The following is a 20,926-nucleotide window of genomic DNA, read 5'->3' on the forward strand; positions in this document are numbered from 1 at the left end:
TCCACATATGTTTCAATTATTTTTTATATATATACAAAAACAAGAGAATGGTAATAATGTTTAAAGGAATATTGATAATCTATACTTAATTTCTCATATTCATGTATATATACATAATTTTGTGTACATATATTATGAAATAAGGGTGCTGCAGTTCCACAGTGCCTGCTGACGAGCCGCCACTGCTAATATGTATTTACATATGTGACATTGTTTTTTAATATTGTTTCAATGTTTGTAATCCATAATCATTCCAAAGTCTATTATGAAAATATATCGGAGAAGCAATGGAAATCCACTCCACTCCGCTCCGCTCACCTTTCTAGGACCATTTATTTCGTACAGTTACATATTGCTCTAATTTTTTTAATAGTTCATGTAAAAATAAAGACCAAATTCACCCGAAATAGCCCCTTTATTTACACTGGCGCATAGTATGTATGTGTGCACATTTCTTCAGTAGTTGACCGGTTGTCATTTTCCTTTCGTTATAGTCCTCCCACGGTTCCATGACACGCCCTCGTAGTTCTTTGACCTGCTTTCTCTGATGCCTCTTTAATTTGCCCTCTTTAACAAGCCTAATTCACCTGATTCGGTATTTCCTTTTCCTCTAAGTGTATTAAAGATATAAGTGAATAAGATGCGAGGTTACTTTTTTGTTCAGCTTATGATCCCACCCCTCCACATGGTTGTTTGACCTAATACTGCGCCCAAACACAGACCAGTTCTCCATTTTCCACACCTGACTCTGTAACCACGTTAGGTCAACATAATCCATAAACTCTTTAACTGGCCCAATAACACCCACCTTGCCTGAAAGTTCATCAAAGGTTTCCCTAATATCATTGCTATAATATAGAATTATTAGTACGGGTCCAAATCACCCATAACAAAGGTCCGAATCAGCCAAGACTTACGGTCCTAATCTGATCCGAATCAGCCACGGTCCGAATAAGCCTGCATCCGATTTTTTGGCTATGAAAACAGCAAACCTACATGTTACAGGCCTATCTTATGTTGAAACTAAATAGGAGGGGTAGCTAATTATCCGTACTACCTATAATGGCATATCATTCAGGTCGTCGTCGGTGGGGAACGTAATAAGATAGGCGTTTCTTGAGCAAGCAAAGGTGCTCAAGATCTTATTCCATCTAGAAGGTGCTGATCATGAGGTAAATAAAAAGCATTCGTATACTGCGTTTTTTAATGGTTTTATTTCATTAAATATGTACAGGAAAATGTATCACGTCATATTATGGCACGTGAGCAGATCGTACCTCCTTAGTATATTGGTATGTTTTATTTTTTTAAGACCATCCAAAGACGCATTTGTGACCGTTATTATAAGATTTTTTTTTTTCGTGCTATTGTACTACATATCTAAGAGAAACATTTTTATATCTATGAAATTTGGTGCAAGATCATTAGATGCATTTATTTTGCACGTTCTTCATTTATTCCAACAAATGAAATGGTTTGGTGACTATAATACGGTAATGCTCAAACGTCGTTATTCCAGTAACTTACTGGAACAATATAAAGCAAGAATATTTGCGTTTTGTATGTTTTGTTAAATAGCTGAATAAAAATGTTTTCCTTTTGTTGGTTTGTTTTCAACATAAAGTTTTGCAAAAGTGAAGTTCTAGATATTATGATTAAATAGGGACATGTAAGGAGCATAATTTTGCGAGTGAAGATCTAAATATAATGATTAAATAGGGACATGCAGGGGAGCATAATTTTGCATAAAGTGAAGATTTGAATATAATGATTAAATAGGGACATGCAAGGGAGCATAATTTTGCGAGGGTGAAGATCTAAATATAATGATTAAATAAGGACATGCAAGGGAGCATATGGAGGTTCGATCTATGCTAGTGCTTAATTACCGACTATTACATTTTCCTGTACACAGGTAAAAGAAAAAAAAATCCTAATTTTACTGTACTACATTTTCGTTTTACCTAACTTATTTTGGTTGCAAAACAACGATGGAGCGGCTTCACCAAACTCGGCAGCAAGCCACATCAAGATACTGGAAAGCGTGCCAGTGTCTAGGCCTAGCCAGTACTCTGGCACCATATAGCGTCAAAATGCAACAGTGTATCAAACTCCTTCTTGACGGTACCATCAACTTAATGAATATGCCACACCTCTCATTTATACTCCATTATAGAAATGTGCTGCAAAATTTACACGGCTCATCTGAATCTGGGAATGAAGAGTATGCAATAAGAGAGATGTGCTAGGAAAAGTGTCTTGTCGTATTTAAAAGATTGTGCACTCTATCTGCAAGTGTGTGTACCTGTATCCAGGTGAATATCCCTAAAGTACATGCACCCATAAGGTCTCCGTATACATCCAGAAGTTTGCTTGTATCCAGACAGGGGTCGCAAGAAAACAGATCCAGTAAAACACGACTTTTATTCAATTTTTAAAAAATTCAGTCTTGCATAGGACGTCAAAATTCAGGTAATCAATTTTCTTATTCGACCGGCAGTGGTGTGAAAGACTCAAGTCCAATCTTCTCGTACATTGCTCGAGAGAACCTGTAGGAAATATGATAGAATCATTAGAGATAATGGATTGTTCAAGTGTTAGTGTAAAGTCACATAATCATTTAAAATAATGCACCGTTTATGTGTTAGCGTAAAGTTACAATTTCATTGCATCTCTGTTGTCGCCAAACAATTAATTATACCGTTTTTTCCATCTGTCCACCCGCCTGTGGTGTTTGCGTGTGGTAACACCGCGTCCCGGGCTTTAGATAGTTACGCTATGTGTAAGTTTTAGGTAAATGAAAGGATATCTGGGTGTACATGCAACTGAAAAGTGTTTTAATAATTTACTGTATGCGAATTACACCGTTAATATTCGAAATAGGATGCTGTTATTATTGTTGAATGCAACCTAAATGTAACTATCTAAAGCGTGCATAATTCACCAGTTTCTTCCAGACTCCCTACTCTTAGTTCACTTGATACCATTAATCAAAAACAAGCTAAAGGATGCAGCTGACCTTGGCAACTACCGGCCGATTGCAGTCACAACGATCGCATCGAAGATACTTGAGTCGGTTCTCCTAGTGAGACTTCTCCCCTTTCTACACACCACTGACAACCAGTTCGGGTTTAAAGCAAACCACTCAACCGACACCTGCATCTACATACTGAAAGAATTGCTGAACTACTACCTATCATCAGCCTCTCCTGTTTTCCTTTGTTTTGTAGATGTGAGAAAAGCATTTGACAGAGTAAATTACCTGAAGCTGCATAAAAGGGGCACACCCCTATATCTAATTGGCATTTTACATTGCTGGTTCTCCAGACAGCAATTCTGTGTCAAATGGGGTAACGTATTATCGTACACCTTCGGCTCCCTAAACGGGCTTCGGCAAGGGGGCATTCTCTCTCCATACCTGTTTAATACGTACACAGATGCCTTGAATGTCAAACTGAACTCACTCCCAATCAGATGCACTGCCAATGAAACAACTATAAACAACCTCTGTTATGCCGACGATATGGTTCTGATTTCCCCATCAGTGCAAGGTCTCCAACGACTCATCGACACTTGCCGCCAATATGCAGAGGAATTTGATATAATCTACAACGAAACCAAGACCCAGTGCATGTCGCTACTCCCGAGATCGCTTAAGCATATTGCAGAACCACAAATTTTCCTCGGAAACCATCGGCTGGAATTTGTGCACGAATTTCCGTATCTGGGTCACATTATCACCGACGACTTAAAAGATACAGCAGGCATTAAACAGAGGCGTCGTAAACTATGTGCAACTGGCAAGTGGCAACATGATTGCAAGGTGGTTTGCCTTCTGTCACCGAGACGTGAAACTGCTGCTCTTCCGCTCGTACTGGTACAGTATTTATGGGTGTTTCCTTGGACGAACTATACCCGAAAGACCATGAGACGTATCACTGCTGTGCACAATGACATTCTGAGACGCCTCACAAACACTCCTCGCTACCACTCCGCCACGCAGATGTTCATAGAAAATCACCTGGACAATTTAAAAATCATTGTAAGGCGAACAATGTCCAGTCTGGTAACCCGAGTGAGAAACAGCAGCAACTCGCTCATATAAAGCATCCTAAGGAGTGAAGCAAGAAGTAGATCTAAATTGTGGGAAAGATGGGAAAATGAGGCCTTTGTCCCCTAAAGGACTCAATCTCTGTATTGGCAAGATGTCATCTGCAGATTTTGTCATTATTATATTTATTGCTGATATTTTACACTTTCATTATTACTGTGATTACTATCATGTTAAAGTTTTTTTTACATTCAATTTTCGTATTTAGCCCTCTGGACCTGACTACTGTAACGCCCAAGGTCTCTAGTTGAAATTTAAGTAATATAATTTGTGCACTAACTGTTATAACTCTCAATGCATTTTTTTCTCTCACCAATATTACTACTGTTATTACCAGTATTATGATTATCTTTTATGCTACCTCAGATATTTTGTGGATAAGTGCCGAGTATTAATTTTTTTATCATGCTGTCTCATATATCTAGATTGTGTATGTTACTGTCTGTATTTTGTATATTCCCTGAGCTGAAATAGAGGATATTATTAATATTATCATTATTATAAAGCCCGGGACGCAGTGTTACCATACCCAAACACCACACGCAGGTGGACAGTTGAAAAAAAAACGAGTATAGTACCTGGCAGCTAGTCGATTGTCGCTGGTGCATGTCCTGAAAGGCTTTTTGAAAACAAGATTGTGGCTTTTATTTAGGGGAATTGAAGTGGAACCTTACTTTGACTTCAATCCAACACAGGCAGATAGCTAGCTAACCGCCAGGAACATAATTCACTGCATTTTCCTTTACTTATCCCACCTGTATTCTCTTCGTAGTTTGACTTCCGGGTAGACAACTTCTCCTCCTGCCAGAAAGCCTGTCCAGAAACCGTAGCTGCCCATGGTTACTATGCTGTGGTTGCAGGAAGACAATAGAGCCATGTCGAATGTCGACGACGTACCTGTCAAAACGATGGTGCAATGAGAGGTCTGAACTAACGGCTGAGCCAAAATTTGACCGCTCTGCCAGTGGTAAAGTGGTGTCAAATATGAGAATGAAAATGACGTCACCGATGACTGAAATTGAAGACCAGTGACATCCATCCGATCCTGCTGAGTCTAGCGAATTGTGGGTATGCGAAAGTTGTGATGCTTACCAATGAAGTAATTATTAAACAAATTGTGTATCTGCAGGAGGCAGTAGAATTATTGTTGAAATATCGCCTGAGATTTACTGAAATGAATTCTTTGTTTTAATGTTGGCGAGTTATAATATTCCCAGTAACCCTTTCCTTTGTACGAAACTTGCTAGTCTCATCCCCCAGATCTATGGGATGTGTTTAGCGCTGAACTTCCCTGTTTACTTTGTTTACTTTGTTTAGTTTTATGTAGCTACAACCCTCCACAGGGATGATTCCCACTCTGGCGGGCCCTTGTGCGTTTTCTAAATAAGTTGTTTCTTATATTTTATATTTCTTTTTTAGTGTTTTACTCTTCAGTATCGTAGCTCCTGCAGAATAGGAGAGTCTTTAGTTCTTTTTTAAATTATGCTTTCTTCTTGTGTGATCTTCACTTAAGGCGGAATATTTTGTTGTATAGTGTTTGTGCGCGATGTTCATATGCTCTCTCACCTGACTTACAATTTGTTGTAGGTTCAAATAGCCTATATGCTCCACTTGCAAGTCTGATCACAATATTCATTTCAGGTCTAAAGAAGCTTAAGCAGTTTCTCAGATCATATGTTGGCTCACCATATTTTAGTGCATTAATGACTGTAAGAAGCATTTCGTATTCTATTCTTGCTTTTACAGGGAGCCAATGTAGCCCAATTAGTGCTAAGGTTATTCTGTCACGGTAACGTAATCCTTTTATTAATCGGAGGGCTCTTTGTATTCCTTGCAATTTTCTAAGTAGGTATAATTAGGGAGACCGTAGTACATAATCGTTGCAGTAGTCAAGCCGCGAGGGTATTTGGTTACAAATGGCTGTTTTCAGAGTATTTTCGTTTAAATATTTTCCAATAAATGCAGTGTTTCTGATATGATAGTTACAGGTTTTTACAATATGTAATATATGATTTTTCATCGGTAAATTATTACCAATAAATACCTCTAAGCTCCTCACCACTGCTACAATGTTTATGGATGACGGGCCAATGGTTCTTCTTTTGAAGGGTTCATATTTTTGTAGCGCACTTTCAGATCCAAATAGCATACACTCAGTTTTGTATTCATTGAGTTTTAGTTTCTTCGCCGACGTCCAATTTTTTTATATCTTTCATTACTGCATTAATTTTACTAATGGTGTCTTCTACCGTTTCGAGAGGAAAATAGAACTGAGTATCTTCAGCATACAATTTATACCTAACCTTGTGCTTGTTTAGAATTCTAGGTAATTCAACTGAGTAAATGCCAAATGGCAATGAACCCAGGAAGCTGCCTTGCGGCACTCCTCTAGTTGGGCCTCTCTTTTCTGATATCACATTTGATATAACCACTGTAACCTTCCTGTTTTCTAAGTAGTTTTTGTACCATTTGAGTACATCATCCTCAATGGCTACTGCTTTCAGGTCTTGAAGCAGCAGACTGCGGCCAACTGTGTCAACCTAATTAGGTCGAGCATAACCAGGTTACCACATTTTCCACTTGCCATAATTTTTATCATATCATTTGTAATTGCGCACAATGTAGCTTCTGTTAAGTTTTTTTTTCTTTCTTTTCTGTAAGCGGACTGATCATCGGGTATAATGTTGAGATGTTTCAAATGTTTCCATGTTTGTCCGTGAACTACAGTTTCTATAAGTTTTGATAAGTACGGTAGGTTCGATATTGGCCTATTGAAGCTAAGGTTTTCTTTATCACCTTTTCCTTTGTGAGCCCGTTTTATACAAGCAAGCTTTTCACTATATGGGAAGGATGCCTGTGTTCAACTTATTTGGACAATTTCGGAATAAACTCCCGCAACTGATTAAAGGTTTTTGCTTCTTTTCAGTGACTTAGAGGAAACTGATCATTTTCCCAATATGTGTTTTTCATTTTTCTCGTCTTTTTTTTCAAAGTAATTCATGTTCAGTTCTTCAAACTTACTGAATTTGCTGTTAATCATAATGATCACTGGGAGATCAGAAGGGACCTCCATTTCTAAACTACGACAGATTTTTTCAATTTTTTCTTTGAAGTAGTTATGATTTTTGTCTTCACTGAACATTTTATTGTAATATATTTTCTTGGGTTTCATAATCAAGTCGTTGTACTGATTTCTGGCTGTTTTATACAGTGTCCAATTTGCATTACTTCTTGATTTTTTCGATCTTTTTCACAGATCTTCCATTTTTCTCAGCTTCATATAATCCACTGTTAAACCATTTGGTATTTACTTGTCACTTCTGGACATTTATCGTTGTAGTTTGATGCCTATATACTTTTGTTGTAGTCTGTAAAACAGCTTACGCTGCCTGGACACCTGTCAAGGTATTTTTCAAATGACACCTGCACTCCTGGCATGTTACTCTTATTTTCTTTATGCTCTCAACAATAAATTCATCAGCTTTCAAGTTGGTTATGTCTCTGTAAGTAATAGATGGTTCATTGCATAGCCTTTCAGTATATTTGTAATAAATGTGACTAATTTATGTATTGGAGATATCACGCATTCAGGCTCAACTTTTTTGTCACTCACAATCTCATTGTTTTTGTTTTGTATCACAAAATCAATGGTATGGTTCAGTAATGATGTCGGTCTCTTCACAACACTTACAAGGTCGTGGCTTTCAAGTAACTCTATAAATTCTTTGACATAATTGTCCTCATTATCTTCCGAGTGCAGCTTGAAGTCACCACAAATCAGTGTCTCTTTGTTATCTGCTGACAGGTTTAGGAATCACTGAATTAAAAAAATCCTCATAGTAGCAAGAGTCTTCAAATGGAGAAGCAAATCCACAGTTATGTAAATATACATATATTTAAAAATTTGAATATATGTACATTTACATAACTGTGGATTTGCTTCTCCAATCACTGAATTATTCTAAGAACGATCTCTTACTTGTGCTTGTGGTTTGTAAACTGTTATAATTTGTATGTGTTTATTTATGTACGTAATTTTAGTGCTGATATATTTGAATGCATTGAACATATTTTGGTTCATTATTGAGGCTTTGTATACTTTTTTTTTTTTTTTACAAAGATTCCCATTCCACCACCTTTTTATTTTCTTTCGGTACGTGGTAAAAGTTGTAAGACCTTGGCGTCATTTCGTTTATTTTTGAATAATCACTAGCATTATTGCTTAGCCAAGCCTCCTTTTTATGCAATATGTAGATTGTGATCATTTATAAGATTTCTAATATTGCTGGTTTTATTTCCTACTGACTGTATGTTTATTAAATTACACAGAAGATTATCAGTCAAAGCCATGATCCATATTATTTCTCGTACTTGATACTTGTTCTTTATATACTATCGTGGACTTATTGCCATCACATATTTTATGTTCAGTCTCGATTGTCGCCGCATTTAGGGCAAATCTGGTCTTTTTTTTTTTATTTGTTGCACTATGACCAAGTTCCTGACATTTATAGCGTTGACAAGGCACGTAACAGTCGCGCACACTGCAGAGGCTAGGCATCGTACACAACTTGTCAGTTTTATCAAAGAGATAGCCTTTCGTATTAGTGGTGTGCCTTTGATGATAATGGTGTTCATTTTTGGTCATCTTTGGCTTTCATTTCCTTTACAATTTTCAGGTCGTCGTCTTCAGAAATGTGAATAACTGTCCATGGATTTTCCATTGTAATGTTAGCGCCTCAGTCGGTATGGTGTTGACGTACCACCTCGGTGGCCGCGAGTTCGATTCTCGGGCATACCATTGAGGTGTGAGAAATGTGTATTTCTGGTGATAGAAGTTCACTCTCGACGTGGTTCGGAAGTCACGTAAATCCGTCGGTCCCGTTGCTGAATAACCACTGGTTCCATGCAACGTTCAAACACCATACAAACAAACAAATCATTATAATGTTATTGACAATGTCATCTTCGTCCTTCGGAACTTATACTGCCTTTAATTTTGGGTTTCAGTTAACACATCCTCATTTACTGATATATTGCTGATATCCTGAATCTCTGTTTTGCTTTATCTAAGTTTTTCCTATCTGAAAATCTTACAAATATTTGTCCGTCTCTTGTTCTTTCAACCTGCTATAGTAGATTCACATCAAATCCCGTACGACGCTCCTGATTGGCTGTTGATAAGCCAATCACAGGGCCGGAAACTCTGTCTCTCTCGAGAGTTCACGTAGGTCGAGAGACCAAGAGTTTCCAGCCCTGTGATTGGCTTATCAACAGCCAATCAGGAGCGTCGTAAGGGATTGGCCTAGACATCAAATGCACGGTTGATGTGAATCTACCACAGTAGGAATCGTATCAATAGACAGGTGAGAATCAATTTTCTTATCCTTCATCTTCAAGACTATGAAACTCACGAAGGCGATGTTGCGTTCGCTCCATCGCTCTTCAGGTTTACCTGGAGAGAGCCGGACGTCTGGATGTTTGGTAAACGCCCCTTTGAGGAAGTCTTGGTCGTCGGACGCTGCGACGAACACCACTTTTCCCGGGAACTTCGCTCTGTAGTGATCCAAGGCGCGGTCGAAGTACAGGCTGTCGGGAAGTTTGGCCCCAAACATCATCTGCCAAGAATGAGATCGGGGCTTTTTAGTTTGTTCTCCCTTAAGGCCCCCGTACACTGATCGACTGTCTGAACGATTGTCGTTATCGACCCACACACACACACACACACTATTCATACAGTATGAACGATCTCCGCACCGATTTCAGTCTGAACAAAGATTTTGTCTCGAGAAGACAAGGCATCATCTCTAGAAGAGACGCGCGGCAGACAAACCCATACATTGAACGATCTGTGTATGACAGACTTTAGTCGCAAGCCAGCAAGCTGGTCGTGACACATTCCCGCCGAGATCGTTCGTTCAGGCACGAAGCTCCGCCCACTTTTGCATTCAGACACCCATAAACAGTGTTTTTGCGAACGATACAGACAGTCGTTCAGACAATCGTTCATTGTATGGGGGCCTTTAGTGGAAACCACGCGGTTCCAATCTAAAATTTTAAGGTTCATCCTGATAATGTGAGTAAAAGGGCTCCTAAAATTTGACTTGGGCAACCTCTATAATTCCGCTGTTATAGCAACTCCTGGGTCCTGGGATGAAATAGCTTCTTAGGGGGCCTTTGAATTCGCAGAATGCTATTAGATCACAACAAAGAAACTATGTTTTGGAACTCAGACACTGAATATTTCAAAAACTGCTTCAATGTTTCACTCGTAGGAAGGTAGTCATTCATGATTTTTTTTTAGTAATATCTATTATTCAAATTGATGTAAACGCTCCTCTATGTCAATCTGTACTTTAGAATCCTGATAGGAAGAGCTTCGTTACAGAAGTTGATAAGATAGTACTAATTTTGTCGGTGAATAGGTGCGATTTATAACAAAACTAAATGAATGATTGAGGAATAAGTCAGCAGAGAAATAGATTCAAATGCCCAGCAGCAGCAGCAGCAGTAGTAGTAGTAGTAGAGTAGTAGAGAACCTCACCTTTGCATGTTTGAGGTAGTCGGTCCTCCTGATGTGGAAACCAACGAACACTGGATCCGTATGACTGGCATCACTCGCGTTCTTACGGAGAGTGTCGAAAAATTCTCGCACCTGGGAATATCCAAAATGCTACTTTTTTCCTTTAATAACAAGTTTTTGGATTTCATAATGATGAGTGACAATTGCGGGAAATATATCTATTTTCCCCCGCTTAATAAAATGATCAAGAATGAGTGAAATTTGCAAGCGGTACTGGGTAATATTTTTTAGACTGAAAGGTGGCATTTTAAGTGTTAATTGGTGGGTCTCGCTATGAGCGAGGTTTATAATCTACTATGAAAGATCGGTAGGTAGCTAATGCGTAAATATACGCAGAATTATCGATAACTACATGATTCCTTATAATTAATGCTAAAAGAAATGGTCTGATCGATGACTAATGACATTCATTCCACTCGATAGGTGGTGTGCTCCCATAGTGTGTCCAAGGAAATTGGTCAGCCATACCCAGATAGAGAAACGAGAGACAAGCCAAAAAAAACTCCGTCGCTTTTACCTTCGTGTTAATCTCATCAGGGAAAGTGAATTCTCGTTTCAGCTCTTTCTTGAACTTGTGAAATAACTGAATTTCAAAGGCGTACTCTGACGGAAAGAGAAACAAAAGACGGGTGAATTTTGACGCCAAAGTGTTTGGCAGATGTTTTGTTCGCTTCAGTTCGACATTTGCGATTTTAATGCCTCAGGAAAGTCAGTTGTTTATTTATTTCCCCAGATGCACCATTAACATTTTGATCAGAATCTGAATAGGCCTAGCAACATTCAGTGTTCATAATACATTGATTAAGTTTTATCTTTTAGTAAGGCGAGCTATGGTCATCTTAATGGCATTAAAAATGAGATGCCATATTCGAAACCTTGGTGATCTTAGTGTGACATTTATCCGGTATTAATCAGAAATTTAACTCGACAAAGATGATTATTCATTGTGATATTCATATAACATTTAGACGTTGAAATATAACACAAATATAGGCTTATAAAATCTCTTAAGTTCAGTCGAATGTGAAATCTAACTTTATTTTGATGGCCATCGTGATGTTAATTTGATTTATGACTCAACAGGGTTTACTGATCAGCCTGAGGAGTCAAGCCAGGGCAGTTCTCCCTGATAGAAAACCAACACTGTAGAGAAACTGACCTCGCAAGACAAACTTTCCTGGACCGAAGAGACCGGAAGCTGCTAGTTCAATGGGGGCGTAGTTGTACAGACTCCCGAAATTGCCCATTCCCTTCCACTCGGATTTGTGGAAGGTTCCTGCCGGAAGAGGAAAGCGTTATGGGACTAAGGTTGTTTGTGAACTTACACTCATCCCCTTCCCTATGTGGCCACCAGCGACATTCCTTTATAATTGGTACATCGGAAGTAATGTTTACAGTTTTAATTAAATGCACATTACCATTATACCTCATAAATGTTGCAAATAACATTTTCGCGGTTTTTTTTTAATGAAATAACATATTAAAATAGGTACACGTTACTATAGAAAATTCACATCAACCGTGCATTTGATGTCTAGGCCAGTCCCTTACGACGCTCCTGATTGGCTGTTGATAATCCAATCACAGTGCTGGAAACTCCCGGTCTCTCTCGAGAGTTCACATGGGTAGGATCTATGTTTCACCTCTCCTGAGGGATACGTCTTTCAAAAGTATACCTCAGGAAAGGTGGAACATACATCCTGCCTATGTGAACTCTCTCTAGAGAGACTGAGAGTTTCCAGCCCTGTGATTGGTTTATCAACAACCAATCAGGAGCGTCGTAAGGGACTGGCCTAAACATCAAATGCAGGTTGATGTGACTCTTCTATAGTAATATTGTCTTATTTTCTCAATGTCGTACACTTATCAACAACATTACCCCCTTTAAGTAAGTATGCATCATGTCAAGAATATTGCCAATTTTAACTAAGTATACATTAGAAATAATATTGATATTCTAGTGTCGTATAATACCGACTATTAGACCCAAGTTTAAAAAACCGCGCTCACTATACTTGCCCGGGAAATCTGGAAGAGACAGGTGACGGAAATCTCTCAGTCGCTCCTTCATAGTATCGAGAACGACCACCGTTACGTTGTAGATGTGACGGAGGGCAAACAACGTTGCATATTCGCCCATGTTGTTGCCCAGCCTCCCGAGTGGCGAGCAGGTAATCACCGGTAGGCGCAGGCCTCGCCAGGTGTCGTTGTACGTGATTCTAGCTGCAGGGGGCACCGCCGTCGTCAGCGTTCGGCTTGCCTCCTGTGGATAAATATGGTGTTGTAGATAATATTCTAGTGTTGCTGAAGGTTTACTGGATAGACCGTGACAACATTTGTCTTCGTAAATCTTGCCTTAGGAGGATGGTCATTGGTTTGGAAGCGGGACAAGTATATCTTAAGTTTTACCAGACCACTGATCTGATGAACAGCTCTCCTAGGGATGGCCCGAATGATTGGATGTTTTTACGTATTTTTACGTGGCTAGGAGCCAATTGGTCACCTAGAAACGGGACATACAGCTTATTGTGGGATCCCAACCATATTGGGTCAAGAAATGATTTTCTATCAACAGAAATAAATTCCTCTGATTCCGCGTTGACCGAGTCGAGAATCGAACTTCGGACCACTAGTCTGGTAGCCGAGCGCGAAAACCACTCGTCCAACGAGGAACTAAAATGTTTTGTAGACAGTATTTTAATATTGATGAAGGTGGTGTTCCACTTGAAGGGGGACTGGATAGACCGTGGCAACACTTGTCTTTATAGATCTTGGCTTAGGAGGAACAGTGATATATATTCAAGCCTGCTGATGCGTTTTGCTCGATTGAGATCGTGCACTTGCTTATGAAGGGTAAAATTGTGGAATAGGAGAATATGTTTAAGGGCTCATTTAAAGTGACAACACCTCAGTGGCGTGGTTGGTATAGTGTTGACGTGCCACCTCGTTGGCCGCGAGTTCGATTCTCGGGCGTTCCACTGAGGGGTGAGGGATGTATATTTCTAGCGGTAGAGAAGTTCACTCTCGACGCGGTTCGGAAATCACGTGAAGCCGTTGGTCCCGTTGCTGAATAACCACTGGTTCCAGGCAACGTAAAAACACCATACAAACAAAACAAACAAATAATTTAAAATTGCATCATTACGGTTTACAATGAAGCTTCCTTTGAAATGACGACAGATAAGCAAAACTTTATTCATCTACTCTTTAACTATGTAGTTACTCGTCTCTCTATACTACTACTCGAACAATTTTAATCATATACATAGACGTACTACAGCAGTTTTAAGATCTTAATCTAATGCGAAAACGTGATCTAGGCATGTAGATCAGGGTTGCCAGATTGGACTACAAACCACAAATTGGGCTACTTTTTACACCTTGGGCGACCAGATTTCACAGTCTGCTACTTGCGACTCTTTGGGCTACTTCCATTCATTTTGTATATAATAATAATAATAATAATATGATTCCCATGACAAAAGTACTACAGAAGATGGATGCCGGGTACCAACTCAAGAAAAGAGGCAACAGAATCAACCATCTGACGACATCAAGCTGTATGGTAAGAGCATCAAGGAAATAGATACCCTAATCCAGACTGTAAGGATTGTATCTGGGGACATCAGGATGGAGTTTGGAATAGAAAAGTGCGCCTTAGTCAACATACAAAAAGGCAAAGTAACGAGAACTGAAGGGATAAAGCTACCAGATGGGAGCAACATCAAACACATAGATGAGATGGGATACAAATACCTGGGAATAATGGAAGGAGGGGATATAAAACACCGAGATGAAGAACACGATCAGGAAAGAATATATGCAGAGACTCAAGGCGATACTCTAGTCAAAACTCAACGCCGGAAATATGATAAAAGCCCTAAACACATGGGCAGTGCCAGTAATCAGATACAGCGCAGGAATAGTGGAATGGACGAAGGCAGAACTCCGCAGCATAGATCAGAAAACCAGGAAACATATGACAATACACAAAGCACTACACCCAAGAGCAAATACGGACAGACTATACATAACACGAAAGGAAGGAGGGAGAGGACTACTAAGTATAGAGGACTGCGTCAACATCGAGAACAGAGCACTGGGGCAATATCTGAAAACCAGTGAAGACGAGGGGCTAAAGAGTGCATGGGAAGAAGGACTAATAAAAGTAGACGAAGACCCAGAAATATACAGAGACAGGAGAATGACAAACAGAACAGAGGACTGGCACAACAAACCAATGCACGGACAATACATGAGACAAACTAAAGAACTAGCGATGACACATGGCAATGGATACAGAGGGGAGAGCTAAAGAAAGAAACTGAAGGAATGATAACAGCGGCACTAGATCAGGCCCTAAGAACCAGATATGTTCAAAATACGAGAGACGGAAATAACATCTCTCCCATATGTAGGAAGTGCAATACGAAAAATGAGACCATAAACCACATAGCAAGCGAATGCCCGGCACTTGCACAGAACCAGTACAAAAAGAGGCATGATTCAGTGGCAAAAGCCCTACACTGGAGCCTGTGCAAGAAACATCAGCTACCTTGCAGTAATAAGAGGTACGAGCACCAACCTGAGGGAGTGATAGAAAACGATCAGACAAAGATCCTCTGGGACTATGGTATCAGAACAGATAGGGTGATACGTGCAAATAGACCAGACGTGACGTTGATTGATAAAGTCAAGAAGAAAGTATCACTCATTGATGTCGCAATACCATGGGACACCAGAGTTGAAGAGAGAGAGGGAAAAAATGGATAAGTATCAAGATCTGAAAATAGAAATAAGAAGGATATGGGATATGCCAGTGGAAATTGTACCCATAATCATAGGAGCACTAGGCACGATCCCAAGGTCCCTGAAAAGGAATCTAGAAAAACTAGAGGCTGAAGTAGCTCCAGGACTCATGCAAAAGAGTGTGAGCCTAGAAACGGCGCACATAGTAAGAAAAGTGATGGACTCCTAAGGAGGCAGGATGCAACCCGGAACCCCACACTATAAATACCACCCAGTCGAATTGGAGGACTGTGATAGAGCAAAAAAAAAAATAAAAAATAATAATAATCTACAGCTGACACTACCCCTATTTTCTGATTATTACTTCTAGAATTAGCTGATGATCAGTCTAAGCTAGCAGATATTGAGAGTCAGTAGCGAAATTTGTTGAACCTAGACTGGAGTAATATTTTCAATGTGAAAGTCACAACATCAGGAACTGAGTTTTGGACAAAGGCAATTGATGTAACCAACGCAGGAGGTGAATTAGTTTTAAAGGATATATCAGAATTTGCAATAAACGTCTACAGCCTTCCAGTAAGTAATGCTCTAGTTGAAAAGGTTTTCTCTAGAGCTACATGAGTTAAAACCAAGTTGAGAAATCGAATGGGCTTAGAGCTTTTAACCTCAATATTGAGAATAAAGACCACCCTGGAATTGAATGGCAAATGCTGTTCAACGTTTGAACCCAAAAGTTCCATGCTGAAATATGACTCCTCAATCAATAAGTATGAGAAAGATGATGATAATGTGGAAAGCCTACTGAATGACTTGGTATTCTAGTTAGATTTGGAAGAGAGTAGTATGTGCTTTAAAGGAAGAAATTTACTTTAGGTGCGAAAAAGAAGTGTCCTAATTTTTCAAGAAAGTTATTGATTTTGAAAGGATGAAGTGTACTTTAGTTTTGAAAAGGAACAATTCATGTTTGGTTAAAAAGGGAATAAAATATTTTTGAAAACAAAATTCCTTCAGTTTTGAAAAGAGAAATTGACTTAAGTTTTGAAAAAAGAAACGTGTACCATTTAGCTAGGATTAACCACTAAAATGTAAGTAGTAACTTTATTATGCTATATAAATGTGTGTGCATACAATACACATATATAGACTGATAAATAGTAATTTGTATTATATTCACAATGGTATATATATTATTATATATATATATATAGATATATATTATCCTATATATTATAATATATTATATTATATATATAGAGATATATATATATATATATATATAATATATATATATATATATATACATGATAAATTGGGCTACTTTTACCTGAAATTCGCGACTTTTCAAGAGTGTTTGTGCTACTTTTAGCCAAAAGCATCTGGCAACCCTGATCTAGATTAATGCCAGTTTACCTCAGCAAGGTGTGGCGATATCTCCGGAAGACGAGGCAGACTTCCCAAAGCCTTCCTTATCAAGTTTTTTAAGCCGCTTCTACCCTTCATCCTGGCTAGTTTTGTGATGACGTTGACCAGGTCCTCGACGCGAGACACATTCTGTCCGTCCATTTCGTAGTTTTCCTTTGGTGCTTCCAGCTCCTCGTAGCCATCTTTATCAACTCCGAGGTATGACCCATCCGCCTCTGCCACAACTGGATTGTCTCCGCTCTGGGCAGCTAATTCCTGGCCGTTATTCGAAGAAGAAGAATTCCCGCCTTCTGGTATTTGTTGCTGCAGAGCGGTCATCATCATCATCATGTCATCGTGGTTGGGGAGATGTGACTGATCACTCCAGTTTGTTTGCTTCTGGAGGAGGAGGAGGGGGCTCTTGCGCAGAAACCAACTCGTGCTCCAGTCAGTGAGCCCTGAAAAATGGCAAAGCAATGATGAGGGGTTGTCATCTTTTGATCATTCAAGATAAACATCCGCTCTCGAGGGGAATGACTGTAAGAATGCGTCAGTCGAGCCTATAATAATTTACCACACAACAGAATAATGTACTTAAGTGAATTCAGACGAAGATACAACAGGAGAGAAAGTGTGTATATATATATATATATATATATATATATATATATATATATATATATATATAGTGTAAGGAGTCAGGAGTCAATCCATAAAGGGAAGAGGAGACAGAAGTGCAAGCCGTCTTTATTCCAACGTTTCGTATTTGTCCATTTGATAACATCATCTGGGCTGTTAAGTTGATAGCTAAAATTACTAGTAATGTTTAGTTTTAGTTTTGACAATTCTACAAGGAATTTTAGTTTCCATTCTAACAGCTCAGACGATATCATTAAATGGACAATTACGAAACGTTGGAATAAAGACGGCTAGCACATCTTTGTGTGTCCTCTTCCATTTGATGATTATATATATATATATATATATATATATTATATATATATATATATATATACACACACATATAGACATATATATATATACTATATATATATATATATATATATATATATATGTGTGTGTGTGTGTGTATGTATTATATATATATATATATATATATATATATATATATATATATATATATATATGCTACCGTGGGATGCAAATCGTAAAATTAAATGTCAATACTGCCTATGAACAAGGGAATATAAACAACATAGTGCAAGGTGTTTAGCATTTAATTTAAGGAATTTTATGAAAAAACTCTCCCTCGAACATTTGTGCAGTATGGAATCAAAAATATATATGGGCAGTGATTTAGAATAATAACTATTTCCATTTTTAGTTATATTGCATCAGATTCTTAAAGGTTGCTAAGGATTATACACCTTGTTGTTATACTGTAATGGGACCAAGCAACTCCATATGATTTATCACTCAGGAATTAAGAAAAAGGCCCTTATATTGGGATATTTACCTTGATTTATTTTAAAATGTGATTCCTCGCCTGTTGTATTCAACTATGGATCATAGGCTATACGTAGAATCGTATAAACCTCTGTTTGCTACATTCTTTAAGGGAAAAAAATTACAATTCCATTGAATATTTTCAAAATCCAGGTCATTAATCCCATTCAGCACAAGGTGTTCGAAGGCAGTTAAAATAAACAAAGAGTAACTAAAGAAAATAAGCAATACTTGTTAATTTCTTGGCTGGTCCAGTATACGCATCAATTCAGGACACCTGTCCCAACTCTGAAGGCCAGTCCCAGAGGAAATTGCCTTTTTTATGCCATAGAATTATTGTATACTTCTTCCATTTTCTTGTACAAAACCGAATGTTTTTCTTAATCCTTTTTATATTTTATATAATTAAAAAATGCTCTAAGGTGAAAAATCTTGCACCCTCTTGGTTAATATTTATCGTAAAAAATACATAAGTATTCACACACAAGGTCCATTTTTTATACTAGCCAATCATCCAGTCAATGATTTTGTGCATGCATCAACTAAAAAAGAAAAAAAAAAAAAAAAAAAAACCTGATAATAGGGCTTGCTGACAACTCGAACGCTTTCTGCTCTTAGCGCCAACCTCGGTAAAGTGAATTCATGTAAAAATAATTCCAAATTTAGCTACCAAGCGTGAATTAACGTCAAGTAAAAGGGTATAGAAGGTAAGTGTGGCTAGGGGAAGAAGGGATGCTGTAAACACCTTATAGTTATATCTACAGTGCGCCACGTGTGGCGTGCTTACAGCACTATCCCCCTACGGTAGGAAATAAGTGGAGCGTACACAGTATGTAACTTTGTCCTTTATTCTTACGGTATAAGTACTGTTATTATTATTTTTATTACTGTCATTAATAACTCGGTAACCCGCACGATACGGTGTTGTTATATTGTATATATATATATATTATATAATATATATATATATATATCTATATATATATATATATATATATATATATATATACTAATATAATTATATATATATTATTATATATATATATATACATAACTTTCTATGTGAATAAGTACATACGTTAACGTAAGCAGGCATTTCCATGGCATATATTACTTTAAAACAAAACCTGTTGTGAATAAAAGCAAATAGCCTGACAGTACGCTCGTATATGTCCACTCTCAGGATGAACCTAAACCTCGAGGAGGTTAATCCTGAAAATGTTGAACATTTTTGGATTAGGATTAAATGCTTCCTATAGCAAGATGGGAGACGTGTCAGAGCCGTTAATTGTAGGAAAGTCTCAACCTTTCGTAGCTACAGTTATAGACCCTGAGACTAATGGCGGGTCTCTTTAATTAGAGATGGTAATATACACTTGTGTCCACTCTATTTTCAGTTTTCGCAGTGACTTTCTCTCTCTCTCTCTCTCTCTCTCTCTCTCTCTCTCTCTCTCTCTCTCTCTCTTACCAACCATTTTACTGTAACAAGTGAGTTCCACAGGGTGTCCATAAAGTCCCAGTACCATTACGGGTATTTATTGCTCAGAATGGTACTGGGACTTTATGGACACCCTGCATTATGGCTAATATAATTGTTGCAAACTTACAATAAGTTATGAGACCGATGGTCAGTGTATAGAGGATAGTCCTGTGTTGAATCCGGATCCACATTACTTTGGCAGGAGGCTACCCGCTTTCTGGAAGGGAAACAAACATTTAAATGAACTGCATTTCATTCAGACAAGATGATGATAAATATATACTACGTTTCATGGCGAGAACCAGTTTTATCATTTTTTCCACCTTCACCTTGTAGTTTATGTCAGGCCAGTTTTTGGTTTCTATCTTTTACCACAAAATTTCAAATACCTTAATATTTTAATGAATTCTCTTCTCTCTCCTCTCTCCATCATCTCTCTGAAAATCTCTCTCTCTCTCTCTCTCTCTCTCTCTCTCTCTCTCTCTCTCTCTCTCTCTCTCTCTCTTTAAATGGAAAGTGTAGGACAATCAGCTAAGAAATAAATAAAAAAATAATAAAGCTGACCCATAGTTCCGGTCTCTCTCTCTCTCTCCACTTTAGACAGGAAGTGTAGCACAATCAGCGAAGAAATAAGTAAAATAAATAATAAAACTGACCATAGATCCGCTCTCTTATATTTAAAGCAAGAAAGGGTAATATCCAAGTATTCTTGACGTATTTCTCGATGGCGTCAAGGCTAAGGCACGGTCTAGGTCTAAGCAAGGTATATCTTGGGTCTGGGGGCTTAAGGCCCTCCAACGAGAGAAACGGTGCAGTTGTGAACTTGTGAAAGGAATTGTAAACTTATTAAAATCTGCCTCGCCATCACTTACAGTCACTGGCCCCATTCTTGACCTTTCCGATTTGTCTTACCGTTGCTGTAGGAGGTGGTTTTGAGAATTGGTTTTTATCTGAAAGTGAACTGGAATCCCTTGGTAACCGCCGCTCTCCACAGATTTTCCCAAGGACTATATAGCTTTATGCTTGCACGCCTTGAGCAGTAAATGCTTGATCGAATCATTTATGTCTCTAATACTTTTCACGTGCATAGATAATATGTTTAGTAAACGTATATAATTTTTCTTCATATTTTTAA

General features: G+C 38.3%; 1 protein-coding gene across 1 annotated transcript in view; it reads right to left on the reverse strand.

The window, feature by feature from the left end:
• Positions 1-2,409: 2,409 nt before the first annotated feature.
• The window catches only part of LOC135205767 (galactoside alpha-(1,2)-fucosyltransferase 2-like), a 48,003-nt gene continuing 29,486 nt past the window's right edge, over positions 2,410-20,926 (reverse strand). The window contains exons 2-10 of the mRNA XM_064236908.1: positions 19,919-20,008; positions 16,854-17,302; positions 12,714-12,957; positions 11,854-11,970; positions 11,212-11,297; positions 10,656-10,766; positions 9,567-9,729; positions 4,867-5,008; positions 2,410-2,549 (exon numbers count right to left, since the gene is read on the reverse strand). Coding sequence (XP_064092978.1) covers positions 2,486-2,549; positions 4,867-5,008; positions 9,567-9,729; positions 10,656-10,766; positions 11,212-11,297; positions 11,854-11,970; positions 12,714-12,957; positions 16,854-17,302; positions 19,919-19,982 — 1,440 coding nt within the window. The 5' untranslated portion in view covers positions 19,983-20,008 and the 3' untranslated portion in view covers positions 2,410-2,485. The remainder of the gene's footprint in view (positions 2,550-4,866; positions 5,009-9,566; positions 9,730-10,655; positions 10,767-11,211; positions 11,298-11,853; positions 11,971-12,713; positions 12,958-16,853; positions 17,303-19,918; positions 20,009-20,926) is intronic.

This window comes from Macrobrachium nipponense, chromosome 24, assembly GCF_015104395.2.
Source record: "Macrobrachium nipponense isolate FS-2020 chromosome 24, ASM1510439v2, whole genome shotgun sequence".
NCBI classification, from domain to species: Eukaryota; Metazoa; Arthropoda; class Malacostraca; order Decapoda; family Palaemonidae; genus Macrobrachium; species Macrobrachium nipponense.